Below are 23714 nucleotides of genomic sequence, written 5' to 3' on the forward strand. Positions count from 1 at the left end.
TCACTTAAAAATAAAATATAAACAAACATTACTTAAAACTGATCTCTAAAATTAAATCCCCTCCATGAAGTTAAAGTTAAAAAGCAGAGTAAGTTCTTCAGTATGAGATAAAACCATTTACAAAATTAAATCTCTCTCCTGTGTTTGGTTCAGTTTGGCTTAACTTTTTAAATATTTATATAAAAACTAAGTGAAATGTTTAATAATATAAAAATATTTTCAAGTGAGTACAAATATTCAGCATGTAAAGATTTATTTAGAAGCAAAACCTACCTCAGTACTCTTTTCTACCTGTCTGAACTTTTCAGTGGATTCTTCCTTATCCCTGAGAAATTGATTGTATTCTTTGTTACGTTCAAGTTTCAATCTTTCCTTAAAATAGAAAACCAAAAGGCAATGTTAAAAAAAAAAAAAAAGGCAATGCTAATTTCAACATTAGGAAAAAGTACCTAACAGTCAAATCAGACTCATACAATTCAGAGATCCTACTCAGCATCAAACTTTACTAATAATATCAAAGGCAGGAATAGTTGTAAGGCACAGGAGATGCAGGAAGAGATCAGAGACCACCAGTGCACTTCCCCTCGTCCATTCTGGCCACATTAAAATAAGGTTTACTACATGCTTAAGTTCCAATTAACACACGAGATCTCTAACATAAGGGCATGGCTTTGATTTTGAAACACTTACTTTTTTTTTTTTTTTGACTTAGATGATACCTTCTTAGGACCTGTGACCAGTAAGTCCCTGAATTCTAGCTTTGTTTTTACCAACAGCAATCCTAGAGAATCCTGGTGCACTCTGCCAAAAGCATTCATAAATAAATCTCTTCCACCAGGAAGTACATGAATGTGTTTGCCAGTAGGTCTGTCATTAGCATGTTTCCAAGACTTGACCAGGTTACCTTCCTACTTTCATTCTCAAGGGTATCTCTTGCCTCTAATTCCTCACACCTCACCCTTGAAAGACCTGCTTCTATCCATTTCCTTCCCAAGTTTAAGGAAAGATCTTCGTTCTATTTAAAACATACAAACATAAAATTATCATAGTAACTAAAGTGTTATAACATCAATGTTCTGTTGAAACATAAATATGTTGTATTAGGAAATGTTCTTAAGCCCCAATAATTTTAGCATCATTGAAATAGCACAATCTAAAAAAGTTTTGTAAGAAGTGAGGCTGTCTTTTGAAACTTACTGTCTATTTGCTTTATATATCATGATTCTGATCTAGCTTGGGAATCTGAATATCAGATATTCAGATATACAGTGCTTAATCACTACCCGCTGTTAAGATAATATACATTTATTTGTGATAGAACACATATTCAAATAGCCCAAAAGTCTCCTATATAAAAGCTCAGTATACTCTCATCCTGGAGAAGGCAATGACACCCCACTCCAGTACTCTTGCCTGGAAAATCCCAGGGACGGGGGAGCCTGATGGGCTGCCGTCTATGGGGTCGCGTAGAGTCGGACACGACTGAAGTGACTTAGCAGCATACTCTCATCCACTCATCTCACTGATAATTTTTTTCATATACCATGAACTTTATAGCTTACAAATCAATGCTTTAAAAAATGAATTCTGAATATTCAATTAATATATTAAAGGAATATAGCATATTACATGGTTACAAATGTAACATTCCAAAACATTTTTTAAACAGCACTAGAGACTCAACAGATTTTGAAAAAAATCAAGTATGGAAAATGACGTAAACTTGTTTGCATTTAAATCAAGAATATGCTCTTTCATGATTTTGATGCCTCAAGAAACTGCTATCCATAACAACTATTCCTATCCACCTACCTTAGCAGATAACCTCTCACCAATAGGAAGGGAAACTCCCAGAGTAGATGGATCTGTTTCACTCGTGGATAGAAAATTTTTCTGTATATAGACACACACATTAAAAAAATATATTACCTAATTGACTTTATAAAATGCTTCATAAATGTGCTTTACATTCTATTAATATAGTCTAAATTATTACATTATTCAGAGCAACAGAATGAAATGGAGATGAAGACAGAAACTACAAATGTGTGAAGACTATACCAAAATTAGAAAAGAGAATTTTCTAATTTCTCTGCAATTATGGATATCTATTTAAATGCCAGAAGATATAAACTATGAACATTATTTCTTTCTGAGCCTCTCCATTCCTGTCCATTAAGCATTTATGTAATGCAATGTGACAGACAGAGCATCAGACTAGGAATCCAAAGGCCTGGGCTCTTGGACCAGCTACAACAATTTTCAGCTGTGCTACACTGAGCAAGTCACTTAATCTCTCTGATCCAGACTTTCTTCTGTAAAATGAAACTGGAATCTGTTCTGCCTTAACAAAGCTGCTACACGATCAAGAAGGATTTAAAAAATGTAAAATCGCTTTGAACACCATAAAACAAACCCAAGAGATTTATAAAAAATATATATAATCCCCAACTTTCTGGTACTGGTGCTGAGTAGTCATATAATCTGGAGAAGTTACTTAATTTATCTGCTTCTGTTTCTTTGTAAAACAATAATAATAACAACGTCTATATTATTAGGTAATGAGGATTAAATCAATCAATACTTATTAACCTAATTCTATGACTTTTCTGTATTCATAAAACAAGCAACCTAATACTTTTCTGTTACTTTTACAGGTGACAGGGAGAAAAAGATAAGCATATGTTCCCTATATTTAAGAGATTTATAATTCAAATGATGAAACAAACATGGAAACAAATAACTACAATATAATGTACTGCAACAGAGTTATACTCAAAACATCATGGGAACAGAATAATTGATAAGAGACTAATCTGAATTTAGAAATAAGCTGTGCTACAAAAGCTAATTTGAAAGGTGGTTATATAAATTCTAAGCTTATTTAGTAAGAGAAACAATTTGACACACAACTAGATCCCTGAATCAGTCTGATCCCTATATACCAAAGTACAATGTAAACCTAGTCATTTTGTAGTTACACATGTATCAAAAAACAGAGTTCCAATTTTGAGCATACAGAGATACTGCATCCTTATTCCTTCATTAAGCCATGCCCAACTTTAAAGCCGGCCCAGAATGATGTCTGTACTTTTCAATAAAATGAAAAAAACTAGTAATAAGGATGACACAGTGAGCTTTGCTGAACTTTAATCATTCACTCATTCATTTAGTAATTATTGAGTGCAACAATGTCTACACTGTTCGATACATCTGGGACTTAACAGTGAAGAAAACAAAAGATCTTTGCCTTCCCAAAGTTCACATTCCAGCAGGGGAAACTGACAAGAAATAATAAACACAATGAAGAGTAATTCTACAGTATGTTAGAAGGTGGTAAGTGCTGTGGCCAAAAAATAAATAAATAAAATGAAAAGAATAGTTTATAGGTAGCCTACAGGCTTCTAGGGGATGGGAGTCAAAAGACTGGAAATTTGGAGTTCCCTTTTTAGACATGCTCAACACAAGATTCCCACTAGATTTCCAAGTGAAAATGTCAAGAGTCTGAGGTTCAGGAGAGAGATCTGGGCTGGAAATAATTTACTGACTCAGTTTAAAAATTTCTTCTGAGAATATGTTCTTTTTGTGTTTAGATGGCCAAGTGTTTTTTATTCTAAAGACTAGAAAGATGGTAGTTAACTGTTTAAGTGGCTCTTCTTGGCAGAACTTTAAGATTTGATCATTTTTTAAAGTTAATACTCTTGCAAAAGTCTGGAAGCCACGAGAAATCCAGAGAGAATGGGACTTGGAAACTGTACATATTCCAGGGGTCAAGGAAGCCATGGCAGCCGCCTCCCCATATCCTACATAATTTTCTTTTTCCCTTGCTTTCCTCTCCACTCCCGCTTTCTCAGATGTCAACCAAAAATTGTCTTTGTCATATTAAGGAACTACTGTTCCTCTACCACAACTATATTCTTTATGATGTAAGACCAAAAATTCCTTCACAGCCCTTTACATTTAAAGATTTGTGCTCCTCAATTCTTCTCTTTCATAAAGGCAATTTCTTCTTATACCTTCCAGTGCCATTCTTTTTTAAAAACGTTGTGTCTATAAAATAATGTAAAATCCACAAGTGAAAGTGGTGGTGGTTTAGTCGCAAGTTTTGTCCAACTCTTGCGGCCCCACGGACTATAGCAGATACTAAAGGAGAACCTCAGCCAAGGAGCGGTAGGGAAGGGGAGAGGACAATGAGGCTCAAGGCCAGGGAGGCAGGCTAGATCGTGAAGAGACTACTCATGTCATGCTAAGGAATCTGGATTTTTATCCTGAAGGCAGAGAGGAGACACAGAAGGATTTCAACTGGTAAGGGACAAGATCATGCTGGAAAGTATTATGGAGAATGGGCTGAGAATCAGGGCAAGGAGATCAGTCAAAAATCTGGAGGCCTTTCCTGATCATTACAGTACCTGCCTTGTTAAGAGTTATCACTGTCTGAATTGTATAAATGTTATCTCTACAACTAGATTCTAAGCCCCTTGAAGACAAAATTCATACCAGATTCATCTCCATGACAAGTGTTTAAAAAGTGTTGGCTGAAAGATAAATGGATGTGTGAGATTCATTTTAAAAACAGTCATTTTCCAATATATGTTTGCAAATGTAATCCACAGGTTTGGGAACCAAAATATCGAGTAATCCAGACTGACAACAAACAGTTCAAAAATATCTTAGAGTATCTTAAATATTCTGTCGTTTTATTAATCTTAATGCAACTAGTACAATTATAATTATTTTGAAGAACAAAAACGTGCATGCTGAGAACAAATGAATTTACAATAGCTGCAGAATATTTCTAAAAGATGCATAAGAAAGCAACAAAAACAAATGCAAAGCAGGAATCAAAAAGAATGCTTGATTGCACTAATGGAAATGTACAATGTATAGAGTGTCATTTTGCTAAAAGCAAGGATCCAAAACGGTGCCATTAAAAAGTCTCTGAATCACAAATGAAGTTATTTTTATTAGTTTGCGAACAACAATATCATATATGCAAATAATCACAAGCTACTGGATCTAAAACAAAACAGTAAAGAAGAACATTTTGCAGGCAACCCTACCTTTCTTTTTGCTTGTGTAATACCCTAAAGTCAAGGGAAACAAACCATTGGTAAAATGTATTCAAAGTCCTTTCTCTTTATGTCAAATCAGAATGAATAAGAGACGATTCATACATGTGGAATAAACATTACAAAGCAGGAAGAAACTAAAGAATCTCTTGGGATGACTAGAAACATGATGACTGTTTTAGATACATTTATAACCTAGTAAACTATATTTTAAAACTTATAATAATTAGTTATCATATAATTTAACAAAAAATACTTAAAACAAGAGTTCCACTAAGTAAATAGATTAAACCATAAAGCAAAACCTGATAGTTAAGGAAATATGCTGAATGACGTTTTATAAGCTTAGTTCTTAAGAAAATAATTAGAAACTAGAACTCCACATGTCATTTTAATACATGGTTGAGGGGAAGAGAGTAGTAGGCTGGGCTATTTTACACCATGACTACTTTACAAAAAACATGAACAACAAGAACTTACAATCTCATTTAAAATTAGAACCCACTGTCCTCCTTAAAAGGTCAAGAGTCTGTTATTTCATGGCACCAATGCTCAGAATCATTTTTTTCTCTATCAGTGTCATATGTATCACTTAACTTTCGCTGCAGTACATTGCTAGATACCCCTAAAAATGTAAATATTAATGTATATGACTAAAAAATCTTATGAAAATAAATTCAGGAGGTAAATTCTAAAGCACAAAACCAAACGAGTTACTAGAACTCATTACCTGAGTAAGATAGCGTCTGTAATCTTGTCGCAATTCTTCTTTCAGTTTATGTTTCTTCTGTTCATAGTCTTCCCCAAGTGGTAAACTTAATCCATAATCAATTCCTAGAAAGAAAACAACTTCTTAAGCAATGTAGCTCATTGCAACCCAATCTCAATTTCAATGCAGTGTCTTATAACAAAGCACAGTAGGAAGGAACACAGTCATGTAGATTCTGAGACTTGGATCAGGATAATAAATTTTTTATTTGAAATGTTTCAATAGGTAACACATTCAAACAATGGAAAATATCCCTCCCACCCACTTCTCCCGCCCAGAACAACCAACACTGCTGTATCTGTGTCTTCTTCCAGAGGTTTTTAATACATCTATAAAAGGTGTCTTCATAGTACTATGTGGGCGTGTATTATATTTAGTTCTTCCCCCTTTAGATAGATGGCTCTGCATTGTTTGCCATCTTGCTTTTCTTTCTTTTTTTTTTTTTGACATGGACCATTTTTAAAGTCTTTATTGAACTTGTTACAACATTGTCTCTGCTCTATCTCTGGTTTTTTGGCTGCAAGGCTTGCAGGATGCCAGCTCCCCAAACAGGGATCTGTTCCCACACCCCCTAGATTGGAAGGTGAGGTCTCAACCACTGGACTGCCAGGGAAGTCCCTCCCATCTCGCTTTTTGAAGGACAGCAAAATTAAAGCAAAGAAAAGCCAATTACCTTTACTTCTTCTTTTAATTCTGCTGAAATTTCTTTTAAAATACCTACAACAACTTTAACATGTGTCTTTCAGTCTGTGAAAATTAATAATGTGATATTCTAACATAAAAGAATATGTGTCATAACAATTTTTTAATTGAGGTATAGCTGATTTACAATGTTGTGCTAATTTCTGCTGTACAGCAAAGTTATTTAGTTACACATATACATGTAAAAATGAAAGTGAAGTCGCTCAGTCATGTCCGACTCTATACGACTCTATACAGTCCATGGAATTCTCTAGGCCAGAATACTGGAGTGGGTAGCCTTTCCCTTCTCCAGGGGATCTTCCCAACCCAGGGAGTTTTTCATATTCCTTTCCATTATGGTTTATCACAGGATATTGAATATAACATGTCTGAAAAAACCAGCCATGCATGGTTTAGGCTGAAATTTCCAAAAAATTTTAAAGTTGCCAATTCTGATTTCATATAAATGGATATTAATTTTTATTGTGGTAAAACAGACATTTTAACCATTTTCAGGCATACAGTTCACTGGTATTAAGTACATTGAAAATGTTGTGCAATCATTACCACTATCCATTTCTAGAGTTTTGTCATTCCAAATAGAAATTCTGTAGAAGAATCTTAGTTTTCTAAGAAAAACTTCCATTTTGAGTAGGGCCTTCTTATGCAAGAGTTCAAAAATCGAATTACATTTTGGGGTGATGACCATAGCGATGGCTGCACAACTTGTAAATACACTGAAGACCACTGAATTGTACAATTTAAATGGGTAAACTCTATGGTATGTAAATTGTATCTTAATAAAACAATTAAAATCAAATTATATACTTTAAAAATATTTTTAATACTAAAACACTATGTCAAGCACCGATATCACATAAGTGTTTCAATTTCTGAAGCCTCTTTCGCTTTTTTAGTCCTACTAGGCAATACTAACGGAGAAGGCAATGGCACCCCACTCCAATACTCTTGCCTGGAAAATCCCATGGACGGAGGAGGCTGGTAGGCGGCAGTCCATGGGGTCGCTAAGAGTCGGACACGACTTAGCAACTTCACTTTCACTTTTTTACTTTCATGCATTGGGGAAGGAAATGGCAACCCACTTCAGTGTTCTTGCCTGGAGAATCCCAGGGACGGGGAAGCCTGGTGGGCTGCCATCTATGGGGTCACACAGAGTCGGACACGACTGAAGCGACTTAGCAGCAGCAGCAGTAAGCAATACTAAAGTATAAAATATTATTTCTGAACAAAATTAATTTTCCTCAAAGTCAGCTACAAGAAATACAGATGAAACAACTGACTGTAAGTAATACACCAACAAGGATATTACCATTTTTTCTGCCTTATTCCTCATAATGCATCTAAATGATGGAAACTTTTCATGACTGGTAGTATCACTGCTTTGTTACATCACTAAAATGTTTCAGGAGCAAAAATAAAACCAAAGTAGTATAAATATAAATGAATGTCAATTGATTTTTATGTAATACTAAATTCCCCTTCCTACCATAAAAACCCGAATTCTCTTCATAAACACTCCTGGCCTACTTAACTCCTAATGACGAGGGTATGACAGAGGACTCCTTAAAGACACCTCTTACTCATGCTCCCAATTCTCTTCCAGAAGAATCTAAAGCATTCCACATAAATTCATCTGAGAAAGACATTCTTTCCTCACAAAGAAAATTTAAAAACCTATTTTCAAAGAGACAGAATTTAAGCCTAAGAGAAAAATGGCTTGCTTCTCACATTCAGAAAGGAATTTCAGACATGAAATTAAACTATAAAATCCATGAATGCATGGTCCACGCTTTATTCAACTTTACAATAAATGTGTATATGAATATATGAATGAATGCCTGAGTAAGAGAAAGATTAAGAAGAAAAACACTATTCTTAGTATTTCATTTCTGCTTTTAGGAGTATAATTGCATAGAAAGAGTAAGCATAATGACTAGTAACCAGAGTTACATGTCTCTAGTTACACAGGGTCACAATGGATGCATTATTGTGTCAAGGAGGAAAAGAAAACAATGCTAGAAGGATGACGCCCCCCAACGTGCTCAGCTTTCCTACTCAGCAGAACAAGTAATTTACATCTTTTTAAGTCATGTATTTAAGGTGGCTTTTACTGCTGATTTTCAACTCTGCTTGGTGGGTTTATATGAAAGAAAATAAAGAAAAGTATGGTTCATTTTCATCTATAATTACTATTCATATGAAGTTTATCATGAGTATCTGCTTTTTACTATTGATTCAAATAGTATTTGTAATAACTGTCTTAAAAAATGAGTGAGAATACATAATACCTTCAGAATTATCTAAAATTTTATTAACTAAATGTTCAGTCAACAGAAAATACTTAGTTTTTAATTATTTTTGTTATCTGGTACCAATATTTTACAATATTAGAGGTAGGTCATAGACATAAAATTAAGAACTGTATAGAACAATTTAAATATTCTGTGGACTTTAAGTATTAACAATGGGATCCTAACTGACTTAAGGAACTGAAAAATATGGTGAACTTACTTTTTCAGGGCAGTTGTCTTCTGATTGTTCCAGGGGCAAGTAAAGCATCAGTGTCACCTTAGGGTCAGTTGAAGTGATGTCACTTCACCAAATACAACATCAGTGACTCTAAGTTAACATTATGCTTCAGAGCTAGAGCAATTAAAAGTATCTGGTTTCCATAGTGGCTATGGGTTAAATATTTAAAACCACAGTATGTAATCTTTTAAAAATTAGTTTTAATTTTCTAAATAGCACTCATAGTAAATACTTTACAGATTACCATGGAACACTTAGTTTCTTCTTTTCAGTATTATATTACCATCAAAAAGTATTACATCAAAATAATCAAAGGACAAATTATAGGAAATAATACTAAGCCTTTCCATAAGCAAATGACTTATCAAGAGATGCAAACACTTTGAGGAGAACTTCAGCTAAAAGACATCATTACAAAGGACCCATTTGACTTGTACAAACTACAACAAAGAGGCAGAATGTTTGGGATTTAGCTTTGAATAAGAGAAACCGGAGAAGGAAATGGCAACCCACTCCAGTATTCTTGCCTGGAGAATCTCATGGATGGAGGAGCCTGGGGGACTACAGTCCATGGGGTCGCAAAGAGTCGGACATGACTGAGCGACTTCACTCACTCAAGACCACACATGCTACAAGGAGTGACAATTAAACGTACTACTAAAAATTAGTAAAAACAATTTTCTTATATTTTGTCTAATATCCAAAATCTTTTTTAGTTAAACCCTAGAATGACGCTGCAATATGAAACTCTGCTGTTGTTTCTTTGCTGATATTATTTTTAAATTGCAGCAATGTAATTTTCCTTCCTTATAATTCTTTTCCAAATTTCCATAAGCACAACTGTATTTAGAATAATTTTTAAAAATCATACTAATTTCTAGTAACAAGAATAAAATTTTTTCTTACTTCAATAATCTGCAAACTTTTTGCTTGCAGATTTACTTGACTTCTAAGAATGAAAACTAAAATAAATTTTGGAGGTTCTGGAGCCTGAAATCAATGGCACTTTGATATGAGTGAGAGATACTGCCTAGAAATGGCGGATGGATAAAAAACACCTAGGGCCTACAAACATTAAAGATGGATTCTGGAGTATCCAAAGTTTAGAGGTGAGGGAGAGAGAAAGGAACCAGAAAAAATAAAGACTGAAAAGGACTGTGTTGGGAGTCTTCAAAGCCATCCCCAGGTTTGTTGACTTGACAGGACTCATAGAATGCAGAAGCCATTATACTCACAATTATGGTTTATTACCCTGAAAGGATACAAAGCAAAACTAAGAGGAATGTGGCACTGTCCAGGGTAAACTAGGTTCAAACTTCAAGAGTTCTTCCCCAGTGGAATCATACAGGACGTGCCTAATTCCTGCACAACAAGCCGTGACAGCACACGTGAAGTGTTGTCTCCCAGGGAAGCTCCCTACTCAGTGCCCAGGGTTTTTAATAGGAACTGGTCACTCAGGCACCCTCTGCCTAGTACGTACCAAAATTCCAGACTCTACAGACAGAAAGCAGGTACTCTACATAAACCATATGGTTTATATAAAGTTTAGGCACAATGACCCATTCTTTTTATCAGTGTAAGAAACTATTTACAAGCTAAGTTCCAGACAGCAACCAACAGCCAGTCTGCAGTGGAAACCCTAGCAGCAGACAATAACTGTTCCAGGTCTGTCAATAAACAGCAAGGTTCTTTTTAATCTCAAGAGGTCATGGTCATGCCCCTATACTGTAAATGGTGGTATCTTCAAATGCACAACAGGATTTATGCTACCATATACAGAAAAAGAAGAGAGGGTTATACACATGTGTGCAGTCTAGTCATGAAACTGTATACAAGAAACTGCTAAATAACCAGAGGACAAGGTTAGGAGGATCATCAATTCTCATGCTATATACTTCTGTGTCAATTTTTTTTTTTTTTACCATGTGCATATTTTCCTTTATTTCTTTAATGAAAAACAAAGGGGGGAAAACCCTTAAATACAGCAATGCTCTCATCCCTATCATTGAGCCAGGAACTACACTTTAAAAGCGGTACAAAATCTATGGATGTAAAGTCAAAATACACACATACAAAAAAAACGTTGAAAGTATTTACTGTATTATTTATTAAAAATGTCTTCCAGGATATAAAACATCAAAATGAAAAGAATAATCCTCAACCAATCTAAAGGGAAATGTTCAACTTCTCTAAAGAAGAGACAGGATGAGGGGATGATCTTTGACTGAGGTATAACAGAACTAAATTTAAAAGATTAAAGGAAGCATTTCTCATCAATAATGCTTATGAAACATGAAAATGAGCTGGTCAGAAAGGTTTAGGACTTTTAAATAAAATAATAACAAGTATTATGCCTAGAAATGGTTTAGGGAAATGGAAAACAGCATTTGCTTTTACAGATTGTTTTCAGCCGATTTTCTCATAATTTCATTAAATCTAAATAATTCTAACCAACTCCTTATCAATGACACCATTTCATCAGCATATATTAACTAAGCCATGCACATGCTGTGTATAAGAAAGAATCTAGCTAGCCTCTGTCTCTGGGAGGTAACGTCTAAATTCTTGGAATCTTCTGAGTCATGAGATCATATGTTACTCATGACAGGTCCCCAGAACAAACCTCTAAGTTGATACTAATAAGGTGACTCACAATGAGTCCCTAGATGGTTTAAGCTAAAGAGATAATACAGATAGGGACTGTTCACACCAAAAAGATCAAACATGTAATTGGAGTGTTGGCCCTTTGACCCATGTGACATCAGCCTGACCTCAGGAAAGTAGGAGATCTGGAGAGAATGAGCCACATGGACAGTGACAAAATCATTCATGCTTATACAATGAAACCCCTGTAAAAATTCTAGACACCAAAGCTCAGGTGAGCATCCTAGGTGGCAGTACTCTATACTGTCACCTATTAATGTGCTAGGAGGGTAACACATCCCTGAGGCTGATGGAACCTTCACGTTCGGACCCTCCCAGACCAGGCCCTGTTTTGTATGTTTCTTCCTTTGGCTGGCTGATCTGTATCCTTTTGCTGTAATAAACCGGTAATGATAAATACAGCACTTTCCTGAGCTCTGGGAGTCATCTAGAGAGTTATCAAACTTGAGGTGGTAGAAACAGTTCATCTGAAGGAAGGATGGCCTGTGAACCCCACACTTGCACCTGGTATTTGAAGTAAGCGAAGTCTTGTAGATTAAGACTTGCAGAAGTCTTAACACTCCTCAAATCCTTTGCTCAGAGGTATAAATGGTGGAAGAAGGAGCTACATGGATAAGCATTATCCATGAATATCATCGTCTAACAGAAATGAATTTACATAATCATAAAAATGTAGTGGTACATGGGGTCGCTAAGAGTCGGACATGACTGAGCGACTTCACTTTCACTTTTCACTTTCATGCACTGGAGAAGGAAATGGCAACCCACTCCAGTGTTCTTGCCTGGAGAATCCCAGGGATAGGGGAGCCTGGTGGGCTGCCGTCTATGGGGTCGCACAGGGTCGGACATGACTGAAGAGACTTAGCAGCAGCAGCAGTACATGACAGCTGTACAATGAGCTATCAATAGACAGTCTTCGTTGGCTAAAACAAATATTGCCAGTTTACCTATCACTGATAGCTACTATGCTTAATTACTCAAAGTATGGTGTCACTGAGCTTAATTAAATGTATAAATTTTAGCCCAGTTTGTTTTATAATTCCTCGAATCACTTACAGAAAACTGTTGCCAAGTTACTTTACATTTTTCCTAACATCAAAAATTAAGTATTTGTCCTAATCTTAAGACCACAATTATCCAGGCAAGAAATCAGTAACTGAATGCTCGAAGATACAAAATCAAATTATTATTCTTTAGAAAGATTCAATGTGCATCAAAAATAATTATACTTCAGTTGGCAATTAAAAAAAATAATCCAGAAAATTAAATTCTATACACCTAAAAAATTGCTTATTTTTGCCATGGGAACTTCATTCATTCAAAATATCTTTTCTAAACACCAAAGTGCCAGACACTGTGTTAAGCAATGAACGTACAATGGCAGAAAAGCTGGGGTGCTACTGGGGTAAAATAGAGAGCTGAACGAGTTCAAAACTGTTCTTCAAGGGAAGAGCCAATGTCACAGGAGTATAAGGTAGGGATGGCCAACACAATCTGGTAAAGGTAATAAAAGAGTAAAATCACCATAACGGAAACAAGAATCCATTGAAGGGTTTGAAATAGAGACTAACATGATCAGATTCGGTTTGGGGGAGGACATCAACTGGCAGTGCAGAGACTTAATAGAGAAGGCTAGATTGTACAACAAAAAGAACACTAGAAAAAAAAATCTAAGTGAAAGCCAATGGACGCCTACATAAAATGATCTCTATGGAATTAGAGAAAAGTCAGCTTATTTGAGGTTTAGATGTTAGAATCTCTGAACTATGTAATTATTCGCTGTGGGATACAAAAAGGGGGAAAAGGTCAAAGATGACCACAAAACCAGCTCACTTAAGTTTGAAAGGAGTCAAGTTAATTTTGCACATGTTGATTCTGAGTCCAAGACATCCAAGTACAGATGTCATTAAAACATTAGACATATAGGTCTGGAGTTCACCAAAGAAACTGGAATTAGGATAGAGATTAAGGAGTAATGAGCACACTAATGGTAAATAAAGTCCTGTGAATGAATAAGGGATACCAGTTAGGGAAGAGGGAGAAGTCATTATCTGTTAAGCTGGACTTTAAACTCTACATGATTTGTGAATGTAATAAAGAATAAGTTTTAATATAGTTCTTAAAAATAAAAAACCTGAGCGCGCGGCCATGGCTGCCGCGGCCGGGCAGGGGGGCCGGGTGGGGCGGCGCATGAGCGGGCGGCGCGGGGCGGGCGAGCGCCCGCGATGTGCCACTCGGCTCCTCCCCCCCCAGGCCCGGGCTGCGCGGAGACCAGGCGGCCCTAATTTTTAAAAAATAAATAAATAAAAAATAAAAAACCTAGTTTAAAAAAGTAAAAAGTCATGGAAATTAATATTTACTGTCCATCAATAATGCACCAATCATCTCTTCATACATATTCAACTATTGCCACAATAACCTTTTAAGATAGACACAATTCTTAAGATGAGGAAACAAAGAGCTTAAATAATTGATGCCAGGTTGCAAAGGCATGACAGCCACATTCCAAAGCAACTCATAACTCCAGAAAGTCAGTGATTCACCTTAGTGCTTGAGAGAACCTACTATCAAACTTTCAAAAAACTCTCTCTCAGAATAATTAAATTTTCAATTCATAAAATTTTAGGGCTAGAAGATAATCTAACCTCTTTATGTTATAAAGAAACTGAGTGCCTTAGAGATTAAGGCACTTAACCAAAATATAATACTTAGTTCACTAAAGCTGCAGGCATGTGTGCGTGCTCAATCGTGTCCGACTCTCTGCAACCCCAATGAACTATATAACCCTCCAGGCTCCTCTGTCCATGGGATTTTTCCAGGCAAGAATACTGGAGTGGGTTGCTATTTCCTCCTTCAAAAGCTGTATGCTGCTGCTGCTAAGTCACTTCAGTCGTGTTCGACCCTGTGCGACCCCATAGACGGCAGCCCACCAGGCTCCCCCGTCCCTGGGATACTCCAAGCAAGAACACTGGAGTGGGCTGTCATTTCTTTCTCTAATGCATGAAAGTGAAAAGTGAAAGTGAAGTCGCTCAGTCGTGTCCAACTCTTAGTGACCCCATGGACTGCAGCCTACTGGTAGGCTGGCTCCTCCGTCCATGGGACTTTCCAGGCAAGACTACTGGAGTGGGGTGCCATTGCCTTCTCTGCAAAAGCTATATATTAGCCAATAATTTGTAACAGACTCAGAATGGAAAAGGTTTTCTATATATATGATACTAAAAGTATGGCATTCTTCTAGTAGAGATAGAGAGCCCACTAAACTATTCAGCAGTCTTTTGGCCAACATCCCCATGTACTCCTAGCAGAATACAAATGCAAAGCAACTAACAACTTAGGAGTATACTCATGGCCATGAAAAGTCATCCACATGAGAAATGCTTTAACCAAATGGATTAATCATATTTGACTCCTTTAATGTGAAAAAGGTTCAGTTATCATCAGTAATTCACAAGGTAATTTTTAAATATTCATATATTTTCTTTAAAAAAAAAAAAAAATACACCTACCAAAAAGCTAAAATGAGGTAGTATCCCAAATATTTTCACACCAAACCATAATCAAAGACTCAATATAGCTAAATATTAACTTATTTACAATTTCAAAATAGTCATCAGTAATATTTTCTATCTTTTAAGCATAGTTCTTTGATTTTTAAATAAAAGCAAGTCCACCATTATTCAACAGTTAACACTTTCTCACACAATTTCCATTCAAAATTTTCAATTATGATACCTACTTATGGCTATGATTTCCATAAATCATAACCAAGACAATAACAGTTACAATGAGAACAAGTTTCTCAGTATACATTGTATTTCATATGTAGACCACAATGTCACATATAAGATTCCAGAAAGGAAGGAGTTACTAGAATTCAAAAATTGTCTTTTTTTCTGACAAGACAAAGCTCCTTCATGACAGCCTGCTAAGAATATCTTAAATTCAGTTTAGCATACCTAAAGAACGCCTTGTCTGTTGACTGTTAGGTGGTATGTTTTCCTTAGCCATGGAAATTAGTATTTTACTGTTTTCAGAAAGCTTCTCTGATGCTTTTCCCTGAAAGAGACATAATATTTACAAAGCAGTGGGGGAAAAAAATTCCAAAAATGTACAATTAATTTCAGTATGTTTAAAACAAAATTTAAGTGTAAGGTTTGAGGAATTACTCAAAGGTATTTATTAGTGCTGCCATGTTCTATTATTTAGCTCACTGATTTATCAACAAATATTCACTGAGTTCCCACCAGATATTGTCCTAGGCATCAAAAACAGGTAAGTGAAGAAATACTAAAGGATCTCTGCCATCACAGAGCTTATAAACTACTGTGATAACAAACAATAAATACAACACACAATTAGATTATGTTATATGTAGTGAGTGATACAGAGGAGAAACAGGAAAAAAAAAAAAAAAGAACAACTGTAAGGAGGCCCAGAAATGATAACGGAGGAACTGCAAGGCCTGAATGAATAGGTGATACTTGACCTAAAGACTTGAAGATTATTATCTATCTTCTATAGTATTAGAAATCATAATGCTGCTGCTTAAGTTGCTTCAGTCGTGTCCAACTCTGTGCGACCCCATAGATGGCAGCCCACCAGGCTCACGCTGTCCCTAGGATTCTCCAGGCAATAACACTGGAGTGAGTAGAAATCATAATAAAGCTATATTTAAAGCTATCTAATAACTCCCTCCTAAACCTGTCAGTCCTAGTACTAGAGAATGGTTAAGGGCATAAAATGTGGAGCTGGACACATGAATCCAATCCTGTACATGCCTGGACGATTTACTTAACCCTGTAAGCCTCATTTTTGGAATCTGTAAAACAGACAAAAATTCTGCCTACTTCACTGGGATTTTATGATTAAATGCTATCATACATGTAAAGTCCTTGGCACAGCACCTTGTACATGGCAGGTACTATGGAAGGAAAGATAGTTAAGAGAATAAACACTGGATTCAGGTTGCCAGGGGTCAAAGCCTAGTTCTACTATTCTGTCACCTAAGTCTCATACTTAACGTCACTATGTACCAGTTTACTCGTTTGGAAAATGACAACAGTACTTATCTCATAGATTCATGATGTGAAGTATCAGTGTAACCGCTAAAGACTTTATGCCTCACCCATAGTTAGCACACAATAAATGTTAGCTATATGAATACAATTATTTTATAATTATGGTGTCCGTGTTATTTATCATTTCCACCAGGATACCTTTGTCCAGGGCAAATGCTAAACCAGATGAGACACTGGAACAACAAGAAAATCAAGACTGTCTTGGGCAAGTCATTATATCCGATTCCTCTAATTAGGATGACCCATATGGCATAGATTAAGATACACACTGTTTCTCATTACACACACTGAGCCCACGGGAGAAAGCATCACATCTGTCTAGACCATGGCTATATTCTCTGAGCCCAGCACAGTACCCAGTAGTCTCAATAAATATCAAAGCTAGAAAAGTTTTAAGAAAGCTTTTTCAGACACTGCTTTCAGAAACATTTTAACAAATTTATATTCTGAAAAGTAAATACACAAAGAAACTATCCTTATAAATTCATTTTTGTAGATTTCAAAAATGTTTAAGATACTGATTCATTAAAAAAATGAACCTTTTCACAAAGAATATAAGAAATTGCTTTTACATCTATTTATATTCTGAAAATTCCTTGCATTAGAACTAGTCTCCTAATCATGTTAGAAAGCACATAAATTATTAATTAAAACTCCAATAAGAGAGAAGAGAAACTGTGAGGTACAAAACACCACAGAAGAAAAATTGCATTCAAAATTACTGAAATCTTATCCAGGTTCAGGGTCTCAGACTTAGAACAACAGCACAGTTAAACTAAAATATGAAACAAGCTTCTCACTCCCAGAAGAAGAAATTTTGCATTTAAAGAGGGTAATCTTCAGAGACAATTTAATGAAACACGTTGGAAGAAAATGATTAACTTTACCTTCATTTCCATGTACGGTGGATCACTTTCCAATTCTGCTTTGTCTCTGGCCAATCTGACTTTTCGCTCTTCAATAAATTCATCCAAATTATCAGCCATTTTGAAGATACTAAAAATAAAAAAAAAATTTTTTTAATAAATTTTTAGGGCTTCCCTGGTGGCCTAGTCATAAAGAATCCGATTGCCAGTGTAGGAGCCATGGGTTCAATCCCTGATATGGGAAGATCTCACATGCCCTGGAGTAACTAAGCCTGTGTACAACCACTGAGCCTGTGCTCTAGAGCCTGGGAGCCACAACTAACAAGGCCATACACCCTAGAGCCCATGCTCCACAACAAGAGGAGCCACCACAGTGAGAAGACCAAGCACCTGAGCTAAAGAGCAGCCCCCACTCTCTGCAACTAGAGAAAAGCCTGCACAGCAACGAAGACCCAGCACAGCCAAAAATAAAATTATCTTTTAAAAAAGCTCACAGTCTAAATATTTAAAAACCCTTCAGTGAGCATAGCTATACCAGAATATCTTTAGGCTAATTATTAACATACAGGTTTAGTCTACATTTAGTACTCAGTGTCAGTTATCAAATTGATAACAAGCTTGAATGAAATTTGCCTACCAGCTTTCAATCTCAACTCCCCCCAAAACCTACAACATACTTTAAAATATCAGAAAAGAAATAAAAAGGAAAATGAACAACTACCACCACATCAGAAAAAAAACCTTTGAGCCTTAAATCAAAACACTTTTATTAAAATTTATTTTAACCATTTGGAGATATTCTGAACTTACAAAAAAGTTACAAAAGGAATAGTACAGAGAATACCGTATATTATTTATCCATTCTCTGTTGCTTAAGATTTTGTACCTCTTGCTTTACCTTTGTGCATACAAGTTTGTCCTCTTCACACATTTTTTTCTAAAGTTATTCACAGCATGAATTACATATATCAGCGCTCTTTACCCCTAAACGTTTCAGTGTGTATTAAGAATTATTTTCTTACATAACCTCAACATACTTGTCAACCTCAGTAACATTTTTTAATCTATTGTCCATGTTCCATCATTGTCACCTGACCTAATACTATCCTCTACACCATATTTTTCTCTCTCTTCCATCTAGGATCCAGTCTAGGTTAGGTATAGCATTTCACTGTTATGTCTCTTTACCCATCACTTTGGAACATTTCTACAACCTTACTGTTGTTTATGACACTAATATTTTGTAATACAGCCCACCCACCACCTACTCTTTTAACAGAACAGTCCTTATTTGGAGTTTGCCTAATGTTTCTTTGTGACTAAATTCAGGTTATGCATCATCAGAAAGAATAGTACATAGGTGATGTGTCCTAAAGGTGTCAACAATGATGGACACACATTCACCTGCTCTTTACTAGTGATGTTACTTTTTATCACATGGTGGTCAAGACTAATCTCTGCACTACTGTTTCCTTATAAGTAATAAGCAGTCTATAAAATAGTATTTTTACACCATGTAAATATTCTGCTCCTGAACAAAATTTCCAAGATTTAGCATCAACTGGTGATTCTTAATTGATCTCATCTTTGATTCCTGATGCCTGCAAAATGCTAATTTCCAAATTTTATCACTCCCTGCATATATATTTATCAGTTGCCACTGATTCATTTTTCAGTTTATTGTTAAGACTTCATGAAATTTTTTTTTTCTGTAAATCCTGGATTTTTTAAATCCAAAGTTGTTGGTTTTCTTAAGGAATAACTTACATCCCACACAACTCACTCATTTAAGTGAACAGAAGTTTTAGTAAATCCACACAGTAGTACAATTATCACCACAGTCATACTTTATAATGCTTCCATCACCCCAAAAAAGTTCTCTCATGCCCCTTTGCAGTCAATCCTCACTCCCACCCCTGACTTGGGCAGCAAAGATCTGTTTTCTGTCTAATTTTCCCTAATCTGGAAATTTCATATAGATGTCTTTTCTATATGATTTCTTTCACTTAATGTAATGTTTCCAAGATTCATCCTTATAATTGCATCTATCAGTAAGTAGTTTTTTTTTTTTTTTTTTAACTACTGTGCGTGTTCAGTCACTCAATTGTGTCCAACTCTCTGCAACCCTATGAACTGTGTGGCCCGCCAAGCTCCTCTGTCCATGGGATTGCTCAGGCAAGAACACTGGAGTCAGTTGCCATTTCCTCCTCCAGGGGATCTTCCCAACCCAGGGATGGAACCCACGTCTCCTGTGTCTCTTGGATGGCAGGGCAGATAGCATCCAATTATATGGAAATGTTTTCTATCTATTCATACCTTGCTAGACATGTGAGTTGTTTCCATTTGAAAGCTTGCTTAAGAATAATGCTGCTATGAATATTTGTATAGAGGCTTTCATGTGTTTTCAACTTTGTTTTATAAATACCTAGGAGCGGAACTGCTGAGTCATCTGTAACTCTGTTTTAACATTTTGAGAAACTGTTCCCCTCATTCCAACCAGCAGTGTATGAGAGTTGCAATTGCTATATATCCTCGCTAATGCTTAGTACGTTCAGTCTTTTCAACAGTCATTCTAGTGGGTATGTTGGGCTCCCCTGGTGGCTCAGCTGGTAAAGAATTTGAAATGCAGGAGACCCAGGTTCCATGCCTGGGTTGAGAAGATCCCCTAGAGAAGGGAACAGCTACCCACTCCAGTATTCTGGCCTGGATAATTCCATGAACTATATAGTCCATGGGATCACAAAGAGTCGCACATGACTGAACGACTTTCACTTCACTAGTGGGTATGTTAAAGTTTCTCACTGTGGCTTTAATTTTCATTTCTCTAATGACTATGAAGGAGAAGGCAATGGCACCCCACTCCAGTACTCTTGCCTGGAAAATGCCATGGATGGAGGAGTCTGGTAGGCTGCAGTCCATGGGGTCGCTAAGAGTCCGACACGACTTAGCAACTTCACTTTCACTTTTCACTTTCATGTATTAGAGAAGGAAATGGCAACCCACTCCAGTGTTCTTGCCTGGAGAATCCCAGGGACAGGAGAGCCTGGTGGGCTGCCATCTATGGGGTCGCACAGAGTCGGACACGACTGAATCGACTTAGCAGCAGCAATGACTATGATGTTGAACATCTTTTCACGTCTTTATTCACATATCCATATATATAACCATTGGCCCAAAGTCTTCAAATCTTCAGGCCCATTTTTAAAATGAAATTGTTTTCTTATTGAGATGCAAGAAACAAACAAAAAAAACTTTTATATAAGCTAGACACAAGTCCTTCATCAAACACCTTTTGTAAATATTTCCTCCCAGTCCGAAGTTTGTTTTAAAATTTTCTTAATGTCTTCTTTTTTTTAATACTTTTTTTACAGCAGTTTTAGGTTCACAACAAAATGGAGCATAAGGTACAGGTTTCCCTTATATCCCCTGCCCTGACTCATGTAGTCTCTCATCCATTATCAATATCTTCTACGAGAATGGCACATGTTACAACTGATGAATCTCTACTGACACATCATACCACCTTCAGTCCACAGTTTATATCAGGGTTCATTCTTGGCGCTGTGCATTCTATGGGTCTGGACACGTGTATAATGATATGGATCTACCTTTACTGTATCATACAGAGTAGTTTCACTGCCCGAAAAGTACTCTGTATTCCACCTTTTCATTTCTCCCTCCCCTCCAGCCACTGTCAATTGCTGATCTTTTTACTGTCTCCATAGTTCTGCCTTTTCCAGAATGTCATATGGTTGTAAACACACAGTATGTAGCCTATTCAAATTGGCTTCCTTCACTTACTATTACATACTACTAAGGTTTCTCATTGACTTTTCATGGCTTTTTAGCTCATTTCTTTATAGCACTGAAAAGTATTCCAGTGTCAGGATGTACCACAGTTTTATCCATTCCTTCACCCCACACTGAAGGCTAGCATGGCTGCTTTTAGATTTTGACAATTATAAATAAAGCAGCTATGAACACGTGCAGTTATGTGTTCCAACCAGCAAACGTTTTTAAATTTTATGAAGTCTAATTTATCTATTTATCATCAATTTTTAATCAAATGTTTCTGCCTTTGTATCATATGTAAGAAACTTTTGCCTAACCTGAGATCACAAATATTTTCTTCTATGTTTCCAAATCCTAAAAGATGATGCTGTTAAAGTGCTGCACTCAGTATGCCAGCACTCATAATGCCAGCAAATTTGGAAAACTCAGAATGGCCACAGGACTGGAAAGGTCAGTCTTCACTCCAACCCCAAAGAAAGGCAATACCAAAGAATGTTCAAATTACTTTACAGCTGCACTCATTTCACATGTTAGAAAGATTATACTCAAAATCCTTCAAGCTAGGTTTCAACAGTACATGAATGGAGAACTTTTACAGATGTACAAGCCAGATTTAGGAAAGGCAGAGAAACGAGAAACCAAATTGCCAATATATGCTGAATCATAGAAATACCAAAGGAATTCCAAAAAACATCTACTCTGCTTCATTGACTATACTAAAGCCTTTGACTGTGTGGATCACAACAAAGTATGGAATATTCTTAAAGAGATGGGAATACCAAACAACCTTACTTGACACCTGAGAAATCTGTATGCAGGTCAAGAAGCAACAGGGAAGCCTGGCGTGCAGCAATTCATGGGGTCACAAAGAGTCGGACACGACTTAGCAACTGAACAACGACGTTTTCTTTTAGAAGTTTTATAACCACCTCTCTTACATGTATTATTTCTTACATCTTATACCCATGATCCATTTCAAATGTTTAAGGTCAGGGTCATCAATGTTCAATTGTCTGAATCTGGATATAAATTCCAGCACCAGTTTTTGAAAAAACTATCTTTTTCTCACTGAAACTAATTTATTTTAAAATAAATCCTTGAAAAATCCACAAAAATTAATGACTAATTCAATGTGTGGCAAGAAAGGAGCCAGTGCTAACTGAAGTTTTAAGTCCTGGAAACTAAACATTAATAGACTCCTGGACAGAAATAAGTCAGAAGAAGCTGGGTAGTTTGGCAAGGTTTGGTTTCACTGTGTTAAGTTACAGTTAGTCACCGATGATGACCAACTAGCTGATGGAAATTTCCAACAGATTCAAGAGGACCACATTAGAAACCTTTGTTTAAAAGTTAATAATTTTAAAGATAATAGTTGAAGATCTGAAAAATTAAGGCAGACAAGGACAAAAGATGATCCAGAACTAAATGATAGGAATGTTCATTTGAGGTGGTAACGGAAGAATTGAAGCTGGGGTATGTGGTGGGGGGGAGTACAAAGAAGGATTAAAACAGGATACAAAGCAAAACCCAGTCAATGTAATTTACAAAAGAAAAGAGAAAAAATGTAGTAAACAATATTAAATCCAAGAGAGCCAAAGAAAAAGGCATCCACAAAATTTAATGTTTGGAAAGTGGAAGTCACTCAGTTGTGTCCAACTCTTTGCGACCCCAAGCACTGTACAGTCCATGGAATTCTCCAGTCCATGGAATTCTGAGTGGGTAGCTTTTCCCTTCTCCAGGGGATCTTCCCAACCCAGGGATCGAACCCAGGTCTCCCACATTGCAGACAGATTCTTTACCAGCTCAGCCACCAGGGAAGCTCTTAATGTTCGGAGGACAGTAATAATTTGAAGAAATGTAGAAAAGCAAGTTTTACCTAAAAGAAGTATGTTGAAACTTATATTACTACAGTTAAGTAGTACATAATGTGAACTTCATTTTATTATTTACTTCCAAAAAGAACACTGATTTTAAAATGTGGCCTTAGCAAAATATATTGCAAACCAAGAAGAGTTAAGTGCAGTTTTTCACAAAAGAGCTTTTCCTAATAAAAATTCAAAACAGTTCAACAGCAAAGAGTAGTTTCAAGTGAAAAAGTCACTTTTTAAAACCTCCTAGTTTTCCTAAGTATTTTATGTCTGAAAAAAATAAAAGATAATGATGGGATAATACATATATAATAATATAATTTGCTATAGGATTTTATAAAGAATTTAAGCAGAAATGTCTTTAAATCTAAAAACAA

The 23714-nt window shown here is 36.1% G+C and overlaps 1 protein-coding gene across 4 annotated transcripts in view; it reads right to left on the reverse strand.

The window, feature by feature from the left end:
* Positions 1-23714, reverse strand: part of CSPP1 (centrosome and spindle pole associated protein 1) — a 113642-nt gene that overhangs the window by 81920 nt on the left and 8008 nt on the right. For 3 of the 4 annotated variants that reach the window (XM_010848454.1, XM_010848451.1, XM_010848455.1), the window contains exons 2-7: positions 17699-17807; positions 15690-15789; positions 5800-5903; positions 5061-5084; positions 1813-1893; positions 274-372 (exon numbers count right to left, since the gene is read on the reverse strand). In XM_010848454.1, the coding sequence (XP_010846756.1) occupies positions 274-372; positions 1813-1893; positions 5061-5084; positions 5800-5903; positions 15690-15789; positions 17699-17797 (507 nt within the window). In that variant the 5' untranslated portion in view covers positions 17798-17807. The remainder of the gene's footprint in view (positions 1-273; positions 373-1812; positions 1894-5060; positions 5085-5799; positions 5904-15689; positions 15790-17698; positions 17808-23714) is intronic. The other variant, XM_010848452.1, reaches the window with a different exon arrangement.

This window comes from Bison bison, unplaced genomic scaffold (assembly GCF_000754665.1).
Source record: "Bison bison bison isolate TAMUID 2011002044 unplaced genomic scaffold, Bison_UMD1.0 scf7180017864267, whole genome shotgun sequence".
NCBI classification, from domain to species: domain Eukaryota; kingdom Metazoa; phylum Chordata; class Mammalia; order Artiodactyla; family Bovidae; genus Bison; species Bison bison.